Source organism: Desmodus rotundus, chromosome 3 (genome assembly GCF_022682495.2).
Source record: "Desmodus rotundus isolate HL8 chromosome 3, HLdesRot8A.1, whole genome shotgun sequence".
NCBI classification, from domain to species: domain Eukaryota; kingdom Metazoa; phylum Chordata; class Mammalia; order Chiroptera; family Phyllostomidae; genus Desmodus; species Desmodus rotundus.
The window spans coordinates 75754514-75774188 of NC_071389.1; the positions used below are offsets into that span (position 1 = coordinate 75754514).

General features: G+C 38.8%; 1 protein-coding gene and 1 long non-coding RNA gene across 2 annotated transcripts in view; one reads left to right on the forward strand and one right to left on the reverse strand.

Moving 5' to 3' along the window:
- Positions 1-12480, forward strand: part of LOC139440792 (uncharacterized) — a 49327-nt gene extending 36847 nt beyond the window's left edge. Inside the window, exon 4 of the long non-coding RNA XR_011650988.1 lies at positions 12367-12480. This is a non-coding gene — a long non-coding RNA (uncharacterized lncRNA). The remainder of the gene's footprint in view (positions 1-12366) is intronic.
- Positions 1-19675, reverse strand: part of CAP2 (cyclase associated actin cytoskeleton regulatory protein 2) — a 127444-nt gene that overhangs the window by 62281 nt on the left and 45488 nt on the right. The window contains exon 4 of the mRNA XM_053921073.1: positions 12404-12481. Within this exon, the coding sequence (XP_053777048.1) occupies positions 12404-12481 (78 nt within the window). The remainder of the gene's footprint in view (positions 1-12403; positions 12482-19675) is intronic.

The window sequence follows — 19675 nt, forward strand, 5'->3', positions numbered from 1 at the left end:
TAGGCTATTTGTTTCCACAAGCAAAAAAATAAAAGGAGGCTCCCAGAGACTCAATTAATAAGTGATCTTGGGAAAGAAGGTCTTACTCATCTTGAATATCTGGGGTCCAGTTGGTTTTTGATGGCTTATTCATTCTATTTCTTGTGGGGCACCTACTGTGGGCACTGGACACAGGGCTGGGCATTCATTGCTCAGAAGTACTGGACAAAGAACTACTGAGTAATCACATTTTATTATATTAGTCCCTCCCTAGTACTTACTGGTAGTGATTTAAGAGATTACTCACTACCTAAGTCAACAATTAAATTGATTTGGTACCAGGGACAATAGGAGAGTATAAAGAGTCCATTAATACAGGGAAAACAACTAAGTTTAGGGTAACCTGACAGAAAATAAAGATTTTAAAAACAAGTCCAAGGAAATTCAAGCGTTGTGATGACTCGTGGTTGCAGCACAGGCAGCCCTGGATGTCGCAGCTGCACCCCTTCCTTCCTGCCTCCGGACTGATTAACATATACACCTTACTCTTCCTGCTTTGGGGGCTACCAATGATGGGCAAAGACACAAAGAAGAAAATAAGAACAAATGAAACTTGACATCTTTTGAGCATAGAGAAGTTTTGTGCTAAGAAGTTCTGAGGCACAGAGCGACGGGCTCAGCTCAGAACTGCCTCCCTTCCGTCCAGTGGATTAGCCACAGGGACGCGCTTTTCCTTCTCTGTGTCTTTCCTCGTGTTCCTTCTGTTTCTTTTCTCTGACTCCTTTTCCCCTTTAAGTCCTGGGAGACAGAACAAAGAAAAGTTGATTGAGAAGACCAGAGCCCAAAGAACCATGCCAAATGCATCTTTGGGAAGGTGGCTTAATGTTGTGGTCCTTTGGTTGTTATTAGTAAAGAATAATTCAATCTTAAGTACACTGTTAGAGAATTACGGGATGGTACAAAATGTCTCTGTCCAGGCCAGAGAAAAGCTGTCAAGGGAGGGAACGAAAAGGCAAGAGTTCTTACTTTCCCACACAAGTATTTTAAAGACGAGTGAGGGGGGAGGATGAAGAGGGTAAAGGGGGTCAAATACATGGAGACGGAAGCAGACTAGACTTTGGGTAGTGAGCACACAATGGAATATACAAATGATGTAATACAAAAATGTATACCTAAAGCTTACATAATGTTATTAACCAATGTTACCCCAATAAATTTAATTTAAAAAATCAGTTACTAGGGAACTCATTTAAGCTGATATAATTAGAAACAGCTGAGAGAGTAGAAGAGTTTTTTTTTTTTTTTTTTAATGTCCTATGTGTGGTGCATCCTATACACTAATTTGAGGTCAGAGGTTTGGTATTTTTATATAATTCTATCTTATCTTGTGCATCAGCTGTGCATTTTACCTCAAGGTAAATGAGTATTCTGTCTTATATGTTATATAAAAAGTGGCTTAAAAATAAACAGATTTGGATCATCTAGTACCTCTCTACAATAAGACCCTTCAAAATCTAAAAAGTGAAGTAAAATCATTATTGATGAATATTTACTACAGCCACCATCAGTTTCCGATAGCTGAGTTGTGGTATGGGCTCTGTATGAGCTGTATAAGCAGTTAGAACTCATCAGAAACTCCTAATTGAAGAGAACCGTATATTTATAACTGCTCTGCCACATTTTCCCCTCTTAAATAATGATAATATTTTAGACGTATCTTAGTTTTTTTATTTTTTAAAATTGTCACACAAGGATTTTTTTTCATTGCTTCTACAGAGAGAGGGGAGGGAGAGAAGCATTGATGTGAGAGAGAAACATCGATTGATTGCCTCCCTTACGCACCCAGACTGAGGCTCGACCACGCAACCCAGGCACATGCCCTGACTGGGAACCAAATCCGCAAACCTTTGGTTATAGGACAATGCTGCAACCAACTGGGCCACACCGGCCAGGGCATATCTTAGTTTTTATAGTTTGCTGTGTCTTGGCTTTATTTGCTGTCAATTTGGTGAAAAATGAAGTTTCAAATTGTATTCCTATTCCTCTGGGATAACATAATCCAATTTGTGACTTTTCAAGAGGAATCCTGTACACATTCAACTATAGGACATTCAGCCAAAGAAAATGATGGGACTCTTGCTGTTTGAATCATTTAATCCAATTTGCGTCATGTGCTACCCATTATTCCTGATAGAGAATGAATCTGCGTGGAGATGGGATGGAGCCTGGAGTTCTTTTGCACTGCAGTTTCTGTGGTTCTAACTGTGTGATTACCAGCTTCAGGGGCCTGACACTGGACACTCACAACAATTTTCCAACCTCAAGAAAGTACCATTTTTCACAATTTACATGAAAACTGCACAGGGAAGAATCCATCTTACTGGAACACTTTCCAATAGTGCTTAAATATGAGGCCAGCTGGATCTCCATAGCTCCTGTGAATTTAATCAGCACACTCTTCCCAGAACATATATTCTATAACTATTGAAGGCTTGAGTTACGTCTGTCACCTAAATCTGGCTGTGATCATTTCTCATCATTAGCACCACATATCCATAAATGAACCACTCTGCGGTACACTCAAAGGTACTCACTTTGTAAAAGGGTGCATATGAGAAATGGTCTCTTTGTATTTTTTAAATATATTTTATTGATTATGCTACTATAGCTGTCCCATTTTTTTCTCCCCTTTATCCCTGGCTGCCCTGCACCAGCCCTCCCACCATCATCCCCAACCCACCTTAGTTCATGTCCACGGGTCATACATATAAGTTCTTTGGCTTTTACATTTCCTATACTATTCTTAACTTCCCACTGTCTATTTTGTACCTACCAATTATGCTTCTTATTCCCTGTACCTTCCCTCCCCCATTCTCCTCCTCCCCCTCCACAATGATCATCCTCCATGAGATCTCCATTTCTGTAATTCTCTTCCTGTTCTAGTTTGCTAGGTTTTTTGTTTTTGTTTTTTTAGGTTCCGTTGTTAATAGTTGTGGGTTTGTTGTCATTTTACCATTCATAGTTTTGATTATCTTCTTTCCCTTAAGTAAGTCCCTTTAACATTTCATGTAATCAGGGCTTGGTGATGATGAACTCCTTTAATTTGACCTTATCTGGGAAGCACTTTATCTGCTCTTCAGTTCTAAATGATAGCTTTGCTGGAGAGAATAATCTTGGATGTAGGTCCTTGCCTTTCATGACTTGGAATACTTCTTTCCAGCCCCTTCTTGCCTTCAAGGTTTCTTTTGAGAAATCAGCAGACAGTCTTATGGGCACTCCTTTGTAGGTAACTGTTTCCTTTTCTCTTGCTGCTTTTAAGATCCTGTCCTTATCTTTAATCCTGGCTAATGTAATTAATTGTGATGTGCCTTGGTGTGTGCTTCCTTGGGTCCAAATTCTTTGGGACTCTGTAGGCTTCCTGGACTTCCTGAAAGTCTATTTCCTTTGCCAGATTGGGGAAGTTCTCCTTCATCATTTGTTCAAATAAGTTTTCAATTTTTTGTTCTTCGTATCCTTCTTCTGGCACCCCTATGATTCGGATGTTGGAATGTTTAAAGTTGTCCCAGAGGTTCCTAAGCCTCTCCTCATTTTTTTGAATTCTTGTTTCTTCATTCTTTTCTGGTTGAATGTTTATTTCTTCCTTTTGGTCCAAATCGTAGATTTGAATCCCAGTTTCCTTCCCTTCACTGTTGGTTCCCTGTACATGTTCCTTTATTTCACTTTTCATAGCCTTCACTTTTTCCTCTATTTTGTGACCATCCTCAACCATCTCTGTGAGCATCCTAATTACCAGTGTTTTGAACTCTGCATCAGATAGGTTGGCTATACCTTCATCGCTTAGGTCTATTTTTGGAGCTTTGATCTGTTCTTTCATTTGGGCTGTATTTTTTTGTCTCAGCATGCCTGTTAAGTTGTAAGGGGTGGAGCCTTAGGTATTAACTAGGGCAGGGCAACCATGTCACTGGGTTGTGGCACTATATGTGGGAGAGGGGCCTGAGAGGGAACAATGTCAGTTGCTGAGTTCTCAGCTGGCTTCCAGTCGCTTCCCCTGCTACCCACGAGCAAAGTGGGCCCTTCTGGTGCTGATTACCAGGTGGATGGGTTTGTGTACATTCTAGGAACCTATGGGTCTCTCCAATGAACTCTCCTGTGAGGCTAGTAGTTTCTTCCGCTGCCACAACACCCACAGGTTTTTAAATCCAGAGGGTTTGAGGCTTTATTTCCCTGTGCTGGAACCCTGGGCTGCATGGTCTGTCTCCCTTCCCAGTTGTTATCCTGGTTTATCTGAGGCAAATGTGGGCCCACCCAGTCTGCCAGCTGCCACCTTGACCGCCCGGTCCTCCAACTGCTGCCTTGCTGTGTGTCCTCTCAGCCCCTCCTACCAGTCTGAATGAATGTTTCTTCTTTAACTCCTTGGTTGTCAGACTTCCATACAGTTCAATTTTCAGGCAGTTCTTGTTATTTTTTGTTTTTAAATTTGTTGTTGTCCTTCTTTTGGTTGTGCAAGGAAGCAAAGTGTATCTACCTATACCTCCATCGTGGCTGGAAGTCCAAGAAATGGTATCTTTGAAATGAAATGCTTTATTAATACCCTCTCACTTGTTCTTCCTTTAATCTTCCTTTTTCCAAATTCCCATAAGGAATACTTTTTCAAGGCTAATTCTATGTGGCTGACATATGACTTAATATTCAATATTGCAGTCTCTACCAAATATTGCTCCAAATATTGAGTTCTATTTTTTTTTTTGTAAAAGATAATAGTAAAATGTCATTTCACTCTGTTCCCTTCTTGTGCCACTATAATCTATTAACCCAGCTTTTATTCCTCAAATAAACCATAAGTGATCAGGAGCCCAAGCCTCTGTTCTTGTCAAACTTGACATCAAATAAAATATAGTTAAAATCACAATATATCATAAAAGCAAAGACACAGCTACTATAAAGATCTCTGAAGCTCTTGGACTCTTGTTGAGAGGGTAGAAAGTATGCACAAAAATAACAGTGGAATATTTCTATAATAACACATAAACAAGTTACTTTTGTTTTTATGGAAAGTACTATATAGGCGCTGATAAAGTTCAGAGCTATAAAGAAACCATCAGAAGGCATGGTTAATATGTTCCTTAATAGAGGAAAAGTAGGAATGGTGACTGTCTTGGTAGAGGTATGATGATGGGAACAGCTAAGATAATTGCAAAGCACAGGAAAACATGAAGCATGACAAATAACATCACTGAGACCCTATTTCTCCAACATGTGTTCTCATACAAATGGGATAATAATAGAGGCAGGAGTGCCAAATGCTATGGATGCTATACAGTAGGCATTTTGGTTAAAAACAAACAAACAAACAAAATCTTGAGCCCTGGCTGGCGTGGCTCAGTGGATTCAGTGCTGGCCTGTGAATCAAAGGGCCACAGGTTTGATTCCCAGTCAGGGCACCTGCTTGGGCTATGGGCCAGGTCCCCACTTGGGGGTGTGTGAGAGGCAACCACACACTGATATTGTTCTTCCTCTCTTTCTCCTTCCCTTTCTTTAAAAATAAATAAATAAAATCTTTTAAAAAACCCCTTGAAATAAATTAATGGAGTTGATGCAATTAAAGAGGGCTGGAATATGTAAGGTGAACAGGGCCTAACAAAGATCTCAAGCGACTACTTACAGGCAAATTTATCTAACAAGCAATTCCAGAAATGGAAACACTAGTCCTCCCAGCAGCTAATCCACCAAAACCTGACAAGACATTTTTTTGCCTGTTTAGTTTATGAAAAGAAGTAATCATCAACGAAGTACATTCTCTAGGTGTTGCCACTAGAAACCTAAACATTGAGCTGCACTGGGTGAAGTGATGCAGAGAACAGAGGGGTAAAAGCTTGTGTGTGTTTCCTTCTCTTGCTCGGTTTGGGAAAGGTGTCTCCTTTAAAGTAAACTGCCATCAGTAAGAGGCCCTCTTGTTCACATTGGGAGAGGAGCTATAAGATATAAAGTGGTGAATCTGGGTTTTTATTGACCTGGCAATGTTAACTTGTTCATGTTCAAAATATATGTTTAAAAACCTCCAGAATGCTCAGTGCATTTCAGTTAGTCAGGATATATAGTAGTTTGTCTTCTCCTAAAAACAATTATGTAAAATTTATTCTGGATTATTTATAATTGTTGTAACTCAGGGAAATATCTGCATTTTTAATTAACAGCTAAGCATACAAATTAAAAGTACTGCACAGCAAAGCTTAAATCTTGCTCTCACTAGCTGAAGCACATAAACACTAATATCAAATGATGGTTTTGTCATGTGATCCATCCCCCAGCACATACAAATATAGAACATGACCATAAAAAGTAATGGACCATGCCCTCTGCTAAGTAATTTATGACAGCGAATCCAGACTGGAATGCCAGCTGGAATTACCTTCTCCCTGCCTGCTCTTTTCACATACACAGTTTTGTACAGCTGATAGAAGCTGTGTCCTGCACAGGGGACACAAACGAAGGCTGCCGGAAAGGTGAACAAGTAGCGAATCTGAATCAGATGCCAAAATACATTTGGCTTTTAAAAAGATTTGTTGAATGACTCAGTGAATGACCCTTTTAAAGTTAATATTTGACTTAGGCCATAAAAGAAAAACTTGCAACACTTCCAGTTTTTTGCTTTTTAAAAAAAAATATCAGATTAATAGTGGCTAGCAAGCAAACACTTAGCTTCACAGTGGAGAATGATAAATAGTTGATAATTATTTTATTACATATACAAAGAGACCCCAACATTTGACTAAAGAGAGGATGATCAACCCCTCGCCATACACATAGTTCCAGCCTTTGGGAAGACTCTGCCATCAAGGCAGTCTGGAATTGCAAGAAACTTCGTGTGAAATAGTTGATAAAAGGAAAGATATTATCCTTCTCTATTAACTGTTACCCCTCAGATAATCCCCAAATCCCCTGTGTGTGATAAAGACCTTACTTCCTTTGGGCTGCCATTCATTATCTAATTTGCGTCTTACACAAAGAGAGATGAGCTCATGTGCCTTATCAGATTTTTAAAAAAAGTCACAATGAGTGATGGCCAGAGGGACAGGATCTTAGCAAATCCTTTCTGCCTCCACAGGCCTGGCCTTCTAAATACCTATAAAGCTACTAACCATGGTCACAGCTCACAGGCTCATTCACAGCTTTATGTTGCTAAAGCAAACAGTCTGGGCAGAAGAATGACAGCATTACTCTCCTTTCTGTTACCCTCCTCCCTGCTTCCTGATAAACTAATGATTAGCTTTCCTGTTGGAATTCAGCACTGGACTGGGTAGCTTCAGGCTGTCAACCCAAGCAGACCCTGATGATATCACACAAACTTCTTCTCTTTCCTTCCCTGGTGCTTTATTCTTCGTTAACCAGCATCTATAGCTAGCCTTTGTGGGCTATCCAGGGTGTAATTGCTGAGGTCATTTTCTTGCTATGGAAAGGCTCATGGGGAAAGCAAAAGCTTCATTAGTCTCATTTCTCCACCTACAACATGAAATGCTCGCAGAAAGCTCCTGGTTACCAAAGAGCAATCCTGTAGGTATCAGCCAGCAATCAGGTTTTACATGCTCTTCATAGATTGTACTTGAGCCAATAGTTCAGCTGGGCTTGAGCCTATACTCTTCTCTAGAAATTAAAAGCATTGCCTTTGGGTGCTTTTGAGTTGGTAGTAAAGAGAAACAACCCATTCAGCAATCCACTAAGAGCAGAAACTTATGCATATTTATGAAGTGAGACTAAAAAGTTAATTTAGAAAACACCATAAAGTGGGCCACTAGTTGGATTCTAATGTGCTACACCTTCCTGAAACCGTCAACCCAGACCCCTGGGAAATACCGTATTTTTCCATGTATAATGTCCTCCCCGTTTTGTGTGCATTATACATGCGATTATTATACCCATTTTTATACCCATGGTATGTAATCACTATATCTATGTATAATGTGCATCCTTATTTTTCCCCTCAAAGGTCTGGGCAAAATGTGCACATTACGCATGCCAAAATACAGTACCTCTATCTGATGAAAACATAACAGTATAATACTAAAGATAAAAACTTTTTACCTTTTATTTCTCCTGCAGTTTTTCTTTTCTATTTTCAAGATAAATATAGATTATGAATTAAAAAATATATTAAAAACATTTGCTTGGCACATACAATTAATAACAGTTACTCAACAGAATATTTTGTTAATGCTTTTGTATTAAGAAAAAAAGCTTTGCAGCAGTTCATTTCATTTTACAGCAGGGCCAGGACTACTTTCTTGCATTGTGTTATCTCTCATATGGCCCCTAACAACAGAACGTAGCAGTACTAATCATGGCCAACTCTTTCAAGAAGATTCAGCAACCCTAACTGAGCAACACGGTGACATTTTCTGGGCAGAGACATAAGGAACACTTAGGATTTTGGCTTCTTCATTCGTTTGCTTTTCCTTACAATTTCCAGACCTGCCACAAGCACCAACTAATTTACCCAAAACTTGTTCTGAGATCAAAGTCACATGACCATTCTGTTTGGCATTTTTAAATATTAGAAAATAATTTGACACCTTATAGTTACGGTAAAACATTACAGAGGAATGAAGGACGAACTCACTCTCATGAAACTTTAAGATAATTGTATACATGTATCTATGTTTGTATGTCTCTCTATATACCCAAGTGTAATACAAACAAATTCAGCTGTTAGATTTGAAAGTTTTCTTGTCTTTCTCTGGATGGGACTGGGCTACTAACCTGGAAAAACCCACATGAGTGTTTAGAAAGACCATCTATTTCCACCAAAATAGACCTTACTTTAGCCAAACCAAGTTACCCACTCTGGAAGATTGGCTAGATGCTCACCAAATCTATGACTTTTTCAATCCAGGCACACAGGTTGATTAAAATCCTCAGCCTCCCTTGCTGCCAGGAATGGCCGTGAGACTGAATGAATGTGGAGGTGACACATGCCTCTTCCAGGCCTGGCCCTTAAAACTTTGAAGGAATGATCCTGCATTTCCTTTCCCATTTGAATGGCTGAAGACCTAGAGGAGGTAAGCGCTGCCAGATGGAAGAAGCCAGGGTCCCTGACCTTATAGAATACTGTCAACCCAAAGCACAGAGCAGACCTTCTGAGAGCAAGAAAAAAAATGTCTACTCTGTGAAGTTTTTGATAATTGAAGACGTTTTCCTTAGGCAGTTGGACTACCCTGGCTAATACTGAACACTTGTCTTTGGTCACCTGACACTGGTTGCTTTTCTCTTTCAATCCTAACCATAATTTTATGAGGTAAAAACTATTAGCTCCATTTTAAAGATAAGAAAACATGGGCTTAGAGTTTAACTTCCTTCCCCTAAGTGGGTAACTTAGCAAGTTGATTTGGTTAAAATGGCTCAGTGGAAATGTATTATGGACTCTACCAGATTAATTTGCCACAAGTCACTCTGAAAAACATAGAAGATTCTCAAATTTAGGAGACACAGATGACTGCTTTTCTTGCATTCGGAGGGGCAGAGGCAATGAGAACGATATCTGTGATTCAAATCCAGGTAGACCCAAGTCCGAAGTTTCTATTCTTGACAGCCCTCACAAAGTACTATGTCTTATAAAAATCTCAAACACATTTACACCCACTGGTAATCAGTAATCTGGATCTATCAATGTGTCAAGTAATTAGCAGAAGTCCTGAGGTTACTGCCGCCAGGGTTTCTTGCTTAGTTTAAGAGTAACAAATTATTTGCAAATTAGATTAGATTAATGGTCCATGAATTAAAAAACCCTTCTGAGGTGAGAGCTTTGAGCAGAGCACTGGCTTGGGCACCTACTCAGAGATGGAGGAATGGCCAGAAGGAAGCTCTCATCTTCCTATCCTTTGTAATTTTTCAGACAGTATAAAAAAGAAAGGCCCAGGAATCAGTTTTAGATTCCTTCTCTATACACAAGAAGGCACTATTCCTTTTAAAATGCAAGTCCAAGTAAAGAGAGGAAAGGAGAGGGAGGCTAGAAGAAACTCACCTCTCACTTCCGGAGGAATACAAAACCCAGACTCTCAGTCTTTTCAATGGAATAAAATACACAGGGCAGTCAATGACCATAAATCAGTTTCTTTGAAGCTGGAAACTCGGGGTTAACTTTTTTCTCTGTATACCAGTACACATTAACTCCACACACACACACACACACACACACACACACACACACACACTCATGCATACACGCACGCACAGACCACTTCACTGTCAGGACTTAGCAGTATGGGAGGGAAGGAAAATGCTTGCTGTAGTTGGGGTCGTTCCCCACCCACCACAACAACTCTTCCCATCTGCCTGCCAATTAACTGGGGCTGGAAGAGATGGGGCCTCGGTCAGTGACCATCCAGGAACCCAGGTGATGGCCTTCTTGGGCTCGTGCCCAATCAGGACACTGGCCTACCGGAGGTTGCATTTTTCAGCTGAGGCCACAGTTTTGGGGTCACTCATGATGGGGATGATTAAAGCTCTTGTTTCACATCTCTCCCAGGTGATGTGAGATGTCTCAGTGCCAAAAAAAAAAATCCAAAAAAAACCCAAAATACAACACTTGCGTCACCTCTCTCTCTTCAACTAAACACTCTCTCCAGTTTTATTTTGACATACAAGTCTTATAAATGACTGTGCAGTATGTCTGTTATCACATGTAGTGTCTGTGAAAATGACTTTGGAAGGTGAGTAAAGGAACAGGCCCTAGTCTAGATGCCATTAATGTGTTACTGAATTTCACATTTTGTGCTTGTAAATTAGAAAAAATGTATTTTCCCTATACCCACCTGTTGTGAAAGTAAATGAATAGTTGGATGTGCCTGGGTCCCCTGAAATTCTCTACACTTACAGAATAGGGGTTTCTTGACCATTTTCTATGTGAGAATGTTTCCATCAAAGGGGAAGAGATGGGCTCGATCAATTGTCACTAAAAGTCATATACAACAATACTGAAAGAACTAGGCCATTCTTTTGTCCAAAGATCATTTCTTTCACTTACAACAAGGGGCAAGAGAACAAGCATGAGATACTCTGTGTATGTTTTATAGCCTGTTCTGTGTCATGAGCGTTGTGATCCATCAATGAGAGGGGCGCTTTCAAAATGCGAGGTGCCATTAGTACATCATGAAATCTATCCAGTGGGTCATGGTCAGTATTAAAGACGGAAGAAGAAAGGAGGAGAGCAATAGAATGGACTAGAAGAAAAATGTCAGAATTCAGTTCACCTGGTGAGGGGAACTGTTGTGAAATTGGGTGGTGAAATAAAATGTATTTTTTATATGGGTCATGGTTGAAAAATTTAAAAGCCTTTATGTTAGAGAATACAAGAAACATGTTTTTTTTAGTTCAAAATGAGAAATGAAATTTGAAACTGGATGTCATCCTTTTCAATCAAGCCTAGAGACAAACCTCTTATCCTGCCTCTCCCAGGATAGATGGAGAGGTGAGGGTGGAGGAACTCTCAGGGGCAGGGAAGAGAAAGCAAATGGCAGGGTGGCTTCACGTTTCGGTATGTGGGCCCTTTAAATAGATCTACTTTTTAGCCTATTTATACTACTTATGGGGTAGAAGATAATCAAATTCATACATAGAATATAACAGGTTTGTCTGAAAAAAGTCCAGCCATTGTTAGTATCATCGAAGGCTATAGGCAACTGGTGATTGGCAGCTTCATCACAAAAACATGCCCTCTCATTCATCACGTCTCATGCAGAGTTTTTGACAAAACAGTCAATCACATAGGTGACTCAGCCCCCCTGCAGCCCAGATTTGGTGCCCCGCCAGTTCTGGCCTTTCCCAAAACTAAAATCACCTTTGAAAAGGAAGAGATTTCAGACCATCAATAAGATTCAGGAAAATACAACAGGGCAGCTGATGGTGACTAGGAGAACAGTGCAAGGTCCCAAGGTGCCTACTTTGAAGGGGACTGAAGTGTCATTGGCCTATGTACAATGCTTTTTGTATCTTGTATCTTCTTCAATAATTGTCTCTTTTTTTCATATTACATGGATGGATACTTTCTGGACAGATGTTGTGTATGTGATGATAGATGTGAACATTTTTGATAACAAAACAGCACAAAGTATGAACTAAAAATTAATAGTAAACTTTTTCTTGATTATAAAAGAGTTGTGAGATCCGTGAATAGGATACAGATGACATAAATAAACAGACCTTTTAAATTGGTGATGTCAATTGTTATGCATTTGGCCACAATAAGATTATGAAGACAGGAGAAATGTTCCACATCACGGTGTGGCATAGAGACAGAGCCTACATGTGCTATAAATCTCATTTTCAGGCTGTCAAACACAGTAGCTGGTTCTATTGCTTCCTCGGTTTATGTTTTATTTTTTTAATGTCACACAGCCCATTCTCTAGGCAGTCTCTCTGGAAACACTCTTACCTCCTGGGGTTGCTGGTACTGAGAAGCCATCAGAAGGAAAGCCCGCTGGGCCTGGAAAGCGCTATGCACCATTTCTGCCTGGGGACAAAGAGGAAGAAGGACCTTTAAATGTCTGTGCTCCTGAACAGAGTTACCATATGATCCAGAAATTCCATTTTTCACAGGGGAAAACATATGTCCACACAAAAACTTATAACTACATGTTCATAGAGGCATGACTTGCAATAGTCCAGATGTGAAACAACCAGAATGCCCATCAGCTGATGAGTGAATAAATGAAATGTGATATACCCATTCAATGGAATATTATTTGGCATTGAAAAGAAATGAAGTGCGGACACATGCTACAACATGAGCAAACTTGAAAACATTATGCTGCGTGAATGAAGCCAGTCACAAAAGACCACATTTGTATGATTCCATTTACGTAAAATGACCAGAACACGCATATCAACAGAGTGCTTGCCAGGGGCTGGTGGGAAGGAGGCATGGGGAGCGACTGCTAATGAGTATGGGATTTATTTTGGGGAATGATAAAAATATTCTGAGATTAGAGAGTGGTAATATATTCACAGGTTGGTGAGTATACTAGGAATCATTGAATTATACATGTTAAAAAAAGTGAGTGTTATGATCCCTGGCTGGTGTGTCTTAGAGGATTGAATGCTGGCCTTGAGGATCAAAGAGTTACCGGTTCGATTCCCAGTCAGGGCACATGCCTGGGTTGCGGGCCAGGTCCCTCGTCAGGGATGTGTGAGAGGCAACTGCACATCAATGTTTCTCTGCCTCTCCCCTATCTCTAAAAATAAATAAATAAATAGATAAATAAAATCTTTTTTAAAAGTTACAGAAGAGTACTAAGAAGAAAATAATTCCAAGTACTCACATCACCCACAATTAATCATTTTTGGCACTTTTTTTTGTTTTGAAAATAATTTGCACAGTTATTTTCATAACACAAAACATGATGATTTCAAATGGGCTTTTCAATTCTGAAGATTACAAAGATTAAAATTTAAAAAATGCCTCACAACTTAGAAATATTATTAACATTAGCTAAACATTTAAGATAAATGTACAGATAGACTTTGATAAAATAAGGCTGTACCTTACATGCCAATAAGAAAAGGATAAATTTTAATTATCAATATAATTGAATAATAGAGATGAAAGAGAAATAATCAACAAACTTTAAATAAAAGTTTCAGCACTATAATAAGTATGCCCAAAGTAAGTATTTAAGGTAAAGAAGTTATAAATATTATGAGATTGGAATACCTACGAATAGCATTTTAAAGGACATAATATAATTTTAGACAGTATTGATTGGGAATCAATCGGGAAGGATGAAAACATAAGTACGTACTTCCTCACTTCTGTCGCTAGTCCCCTTTAATATTTAGCCCAGTTGATAGCATTCATATTCCACCTTTAATTCCCATAGTTGTTTGGAATTAGTTCTACATTTAAACAAGCCTAGTGGTTCTCGCCAGCCATTTTACCATGACTTCTCCATTTCTGAGTTATTTTGATGATTTTACTGGCTGAACTCTCATTATCAAAAAAAGAAAAAGTCTCAAGGTTGCTTTAGTGCTTCAGGTTTAAGCAGGTCTCCCTGTTGTCTTTGTATTTAACAACACCTTAGCTGGGTATAAGATGCTTTGGCTTCTCTCTTTCTCCATTTTCAGATAACACGGCACGAAATGTGGCAATGGAAAAATCTGAAGCCAGCTTGGTTTTTTTCTCCTTTGGAGGAAATTGACTTTTTCTGGTTTGACATCTGAAGAATTGTTTCTTTATCCTTTGAATTTAATAGCTTAAACAAGATGTTTAGGTTTTGAACATTCTATTTTATACTTCCTGGAGTAGACTTGGTCCTTCATTTCTGGGAAATATTTTTTATATGTTTTCAATTTCTTCCATTTCATTTGTTAGAATCCCTCTTCAGGGACTCCAATTATAGCCTCAGATTGTATATTTAAATGTCTTCGTATCTTTTAAATTCTTTCTCTGCCTTTAATTTCCTTGTCTGTCATGAGTATGTACGTGATTTATGAATACTTTTCTCTATTGTTAGGAAACAGATTTTCAACAGGGTTTCTTATATACATTAACATTTCTATTTATATATGATTTCTACATTAATGTTATTTTTGCTCTTGATTTGTTAGACTTCCAGTTTTCCTTTTCGTTCTTAATATTTTATCACCTTGCTTAATGCTTGAAAATACATTTATACTCCTACTAAGTTCTAAGAATATAAGTTATATTCTTACTAAACCTTTGTGAGGAATCTGTCTCTGTTTCTTAAGTTTTATTTTGTTTGAGGGCTAGCCTGTCTTCTTTTGCATGCTGTGGTCCTGCCTGACTCGCTCTCTCACTGCCATGTGGTGAGTCCTTGAGCCTTTCGCCACCATGTTGGAAGTCACTTAATTTTCCCTTTCAAGTGACAGTTCAAGTGCGAATTCCTTGTGCTCCATCTACTCTTTTTAGAGTCTGAAGGAATAGGGGATAGGGATAGGGAGAGCTCAGCTGGCCCATCTTTATTTGCAAAGTTGGGGACACATTCTTCTGCGAATATGTCCTAATTCACTTCACCCACTGGAAACGTAGGCCACTCTGACGAAGATTTTAGATTGTTTCTCCAATTCAGAACCCTGATATGAGGACTTTACATATATAGAGAGGAGTAGCTCCACAGTTTTCATTTCTTATTTCATATCTTCCTCTCCTTATTTCATTTTTTAAATTATGTCTTTAAGAGTGTGGGGGACAGAGACAGAGTTAGGAGCCTAAAGCTACTTGGCGATCAATTATTGCTTTCGGTTATGGCTTTTTTGCTTGGTTACTATCAGTGAATTTTTAAAAAATCTTTTTTCTTCTCATTTATGGGGAGGAAAAATAATCTGCTTTAGTTGTATTTGGTCACAAATTTATATTCTTTTATCCTTGTGGATTTCTCTCTTTTTAAAATATTTTATTTATTTACATTTTAGAAAGAGGGGAAAGGAGAGAGAGAGAGAGGGAGAGAAATATCTGTGTGCTTGCCCACAACGTAGGCATGTGCCCTGACTGGGAATCGAAATGAGACCCTTTGGTTCTCAGCCCGCGGTCACTCCACTGATCCACACCAGTCAGGGCTGTCCCTGTTGATTTCAATTTTAATCTCCTTGTTATCTTCACATCTGCTTTGGGTCAGTTTCTACCTCTTTGCCTCCTTGGATAATGTCTATATCTCTGAAAGACAGGTAAGAACGAGGTTGATACACTTCCAAAAACAGAGAACTAGAATAGAAGCAACAGGATTATGTTAATTTCATCCCAGTATCAGTCAATATCAGACAATTTTCAGGGCTGGAAGGGTAAATGTGTTAACTACTGAGAAATGAGTAGTTTTTGTTATTCTACTTCATTATCATGTTTTGGTATCTGACAAATTTTCCAAAATATTTACTGAAAATTTTTTCTAACTTTTCTTACTTATTTCTCATCCATTGATTTTTTTCTACTGAGAAATGCTTGAAATCAAACCAAAATTAGTAGATAATTTATTTGAAAAATCACAGATTTAATCATCATCAGTATAACAGATTAAGTGTCAAAAATGTTTAAAATGTTCCATTTTGGAGAACACCATCTCCTCTCCTCTTTGTCTTGGTAGCTGATTGCTGGGATCACTTTGGGAGGAATAGAGGATTTTGAATTTTACTGGAGGACGTTATGACCCTATAAATGTGAAGCTAGGAGCTGCATGAACATTACCCATATATCTAAACGTGTATTTTCAGTGGTTCAGAAGGACTTTTGTCATCTATAACAACCACCATTCCAACAAGAAAACTATGAAGTACAACTTTCTGTAGCTTGGATACAAATAAAATAACCGCACTTCTCCCAGCAACTATAATATAGAGGTATTATCCTCATCTGTGAAAAGCCTTGCGGAGTCGACGGAACTACAGTTGCTGTGGGAACAGTAATTTGGGATCACCTGACTTCTGTAATTAAAATTGCAGCTCAGAAGTAACATTAACAATATTTTTGTAGTTATCCCAAGATGAACACTATCATTAGCCTCTTTTACTTTCCCTAGAAACAACATTTAGCCTGTCGCTAATAGAGCAATTTTCTGGTGGGTCGGATTAGCGAAGATGGCCAGTTTCATTAATTACTCTTCCCCCCAAATGGCCTCTCACTCAACAATAGGGGCGGAGGTTGGAGCAGAGAATGGTTGAATATCTAGACATCTGCTTCAAGTTTCCCCTTATCTTTGCTTATGTAGACAGATCTTTTCGAGGATTCAGCAGTGTGCTTCTTCCAGCTCCCTGGAACTCTGGGCATAATCAGCAGACTCTAAACCACATTCACTTGTTACCTCATCGGTCCACGTTTCAAAGGATTTCCATTTCACCTTTGAGATTTTCTCATCCACCTGCTTCTTGCTTCTGGAAAGTTCCATGAGTTTCCCAAAGCAGACAGTATCCTATTTAGGAGCAATTTTACTGAAACTGCTGAGTTCTAATAACGTGAAAGGGAGAATTTGGCCCACACTCAGGCAGTTCAAAACACTGTGAAAGAAAAAGCCAAACGCAGGGATTTTCAGTAACGACAAATAATTGAGGGTTTTTGCTGAGTTTGTCCATCACACATGTGCAGGGTTCAGAGAGCCTCAGTGACCTTTGTGGTTAAACACACACATCTATTTGCCTGTGAGCACACGTGTGCAGAGAAGAAAGGGGCGGTTTTGGTAAGAGTCAAGGCTTTGCATTTTATCACTTGGGCAACTGGGGTTCTTGGACAGATAGGCTTGTGGACCACCTTGTTCTGTGGTCCTAAGGGAGAGAGTAGGAGAAAGAATTTCAGTAATCCGTTGAAAATAAGCCTCAGGACAAGCAGATACCATGGAAGTATGACTTATTTTCAGTTAATCCCCTGGGAGAGAGCTGGCTCCCTGAGGAAGCTGAATCTCTGAATACTTATGAAAGCTTTGCATGGTTTCATTGAGAAAGCTATGGGCTGCAAAGTACCATGTAGATGACAAAATGAACAGGTGCAATGGGGGGAAGGGCACAGGCAGGACTTGAAGGAGATGCACAGTGCATCCAGCCAGGGTGCCTGTGCTGAAGGCCTTGCCAGGTCTTCTGAAACTGCATCCACTCTCATCACAAGGACCCAACAGTGAAAGGGAGGGGCTTCTCTTTCTCTGACTAAGGTCAGGGAGTGGGCATCTGCTCATCAGGTGCAATTTGTGGGTCCTGGGAAGGTCACTGTTGATGCCAGGCCCACATTCTTTCCCAATTAGTCTGCCAATGACCCACGTTTCATAATTAGAGATTGTATTTTTAGATGTTATCCCAAAGAGTCCTCCAGTCTATCCTGATGGAGAAGGCCCTTGAGTTGCAGCCACTGCAAAGATGAAGAGGACCTTGATAGATGAAAGCAAGACAGGAAAATGGGCCAACAAAAAGAGGTGATAGGACACCAAAGACCAATGTCACCTACTTCATAATTTTGCTCAAAACGAGATTGAAGATGCCTGATTTTCTAGACATGAACATAAGCACTGACTAAAGTCAAATTCTGAAAGGCATCTGGGCTGACATATTAAGAACCATGAAGAAGGCTTATACCAGTGGTTCTCGACCCTGAACGTGCATTACAGTCACTTGGAGGATTTGTTAGAACAGACTGTGGAGCCCCAGCCCCAGGGTTTCAGATTCAGTGGCACTGGGTGAGCCCAAGAATTTACATTTCTAACAAACTCTCTAACAAGTGCTGTTTGCTATAATCACTCATTAGTTTCAAAAGGTTTTTTTTTTTGGTTGGTTGATTCTTTTAGATTTTCTGCATAGATAAAGATTATGTCATCTGCAATTAAAAAAACAAACAATTTTATGTCTTCCTTCCCAATTTGTATCTTTTAATTCCTTTTCTTGCCTCACTGCATCAGCAAGAACTTCCACTGTGATATTGAAAAGGAACAGTGAGAAGGAATATCCTTGCCTTCTGTCTGATGTGAGTGGGAACATTTTGAGTTTCTCACCATAAGTCTGATGTTAGCAGCCAGTTTCTTGCAAATGGTCTTTGTTAAGTTGAAGAAGTTCTACTCTAGTATTAGTTTACTGCATTTTTATCATAAATGGATGTTGGACTTCATGAAATGCTTTTCCGCATCTATTGTGTGGCCATGTGATTTCCTTTTTAGTCTGCTGATGCAATGAATTACATTAATTGATAGTCGAATGTTGAATCAGCTTTGCATACCTGGGATAAATCCCATTTAGTCATGGTGTATAATTCTTTTTATACATTTTTAAAATTGATTTGCTAATATTTCGCTGAGAATTTTTACATATATGTTCATGAGATATATTGGTCTGTAGTTTTCTTTCCTTATAATGTCTTTGTCTTATTTTGGTATTTAGGTAATCCTTGTCTCATACAATGAAGTATTCCCTCTGCGTCTATCCTCTGAGAGAGATTGTAGAGAACTGGTATCATTTTTTTCCTTAAATATTTGGTAGAATTCACCAATGAACCCATCTGGGCCTGGCGATTTCTGTTTTTTGAAGGTTATTAATTATCGATTCAATTTCTTTAGCTGATATAGGCCTATTCAGACTATTTCTTCTTGTGTGTTTTGGCAGATACATCTTTCAAGAAATCAGTTCATTTCATGTAGGTTATCAAATTTGTGGGCATAGAACTGTTCATAGTATTCCTTTATTATTATCCTTGTAGTTTCCATGGGATCCAATGTCCCCTCTTTAATTTTTGATATAATTTGTGTTCTTTTTCATGTTTCCCTTTTTTAGCCTAGCTAGAAGCTTGTCAATTTTATCGATCACTTCAAAGAACCAGCTTTTGGTTTTATTCATATAGATTTTCTATTTCTAATTTTATTGACTTTTGCTCCAATTATTATTATTTTCCTTTTTTCTAGTTTCTTAAGGTGGACACTTAGATCACTGATTTTATATCTTTCTTCTTTTCTAATATACTTATACTTTTCTAATATACTTATTCAATACTATACATTTCCCTCTTAGCACTGTTTTCAGTTTTCACTGCATCTTCAAAATTTTAATCTTAAGGTTTCATTTTCATTTAGTTCAAACTATTTTTCAATTGTGGTATAGTTAACATATAACATTATATTGGTTTCAGGTATACAACATAATGATTTGATACTTGTATATATTGTAAAATGATCACCACAATAAGTCTAATTAACATCTGAGTGGAAAATATTTTAAAATTTCTTCTTTGACC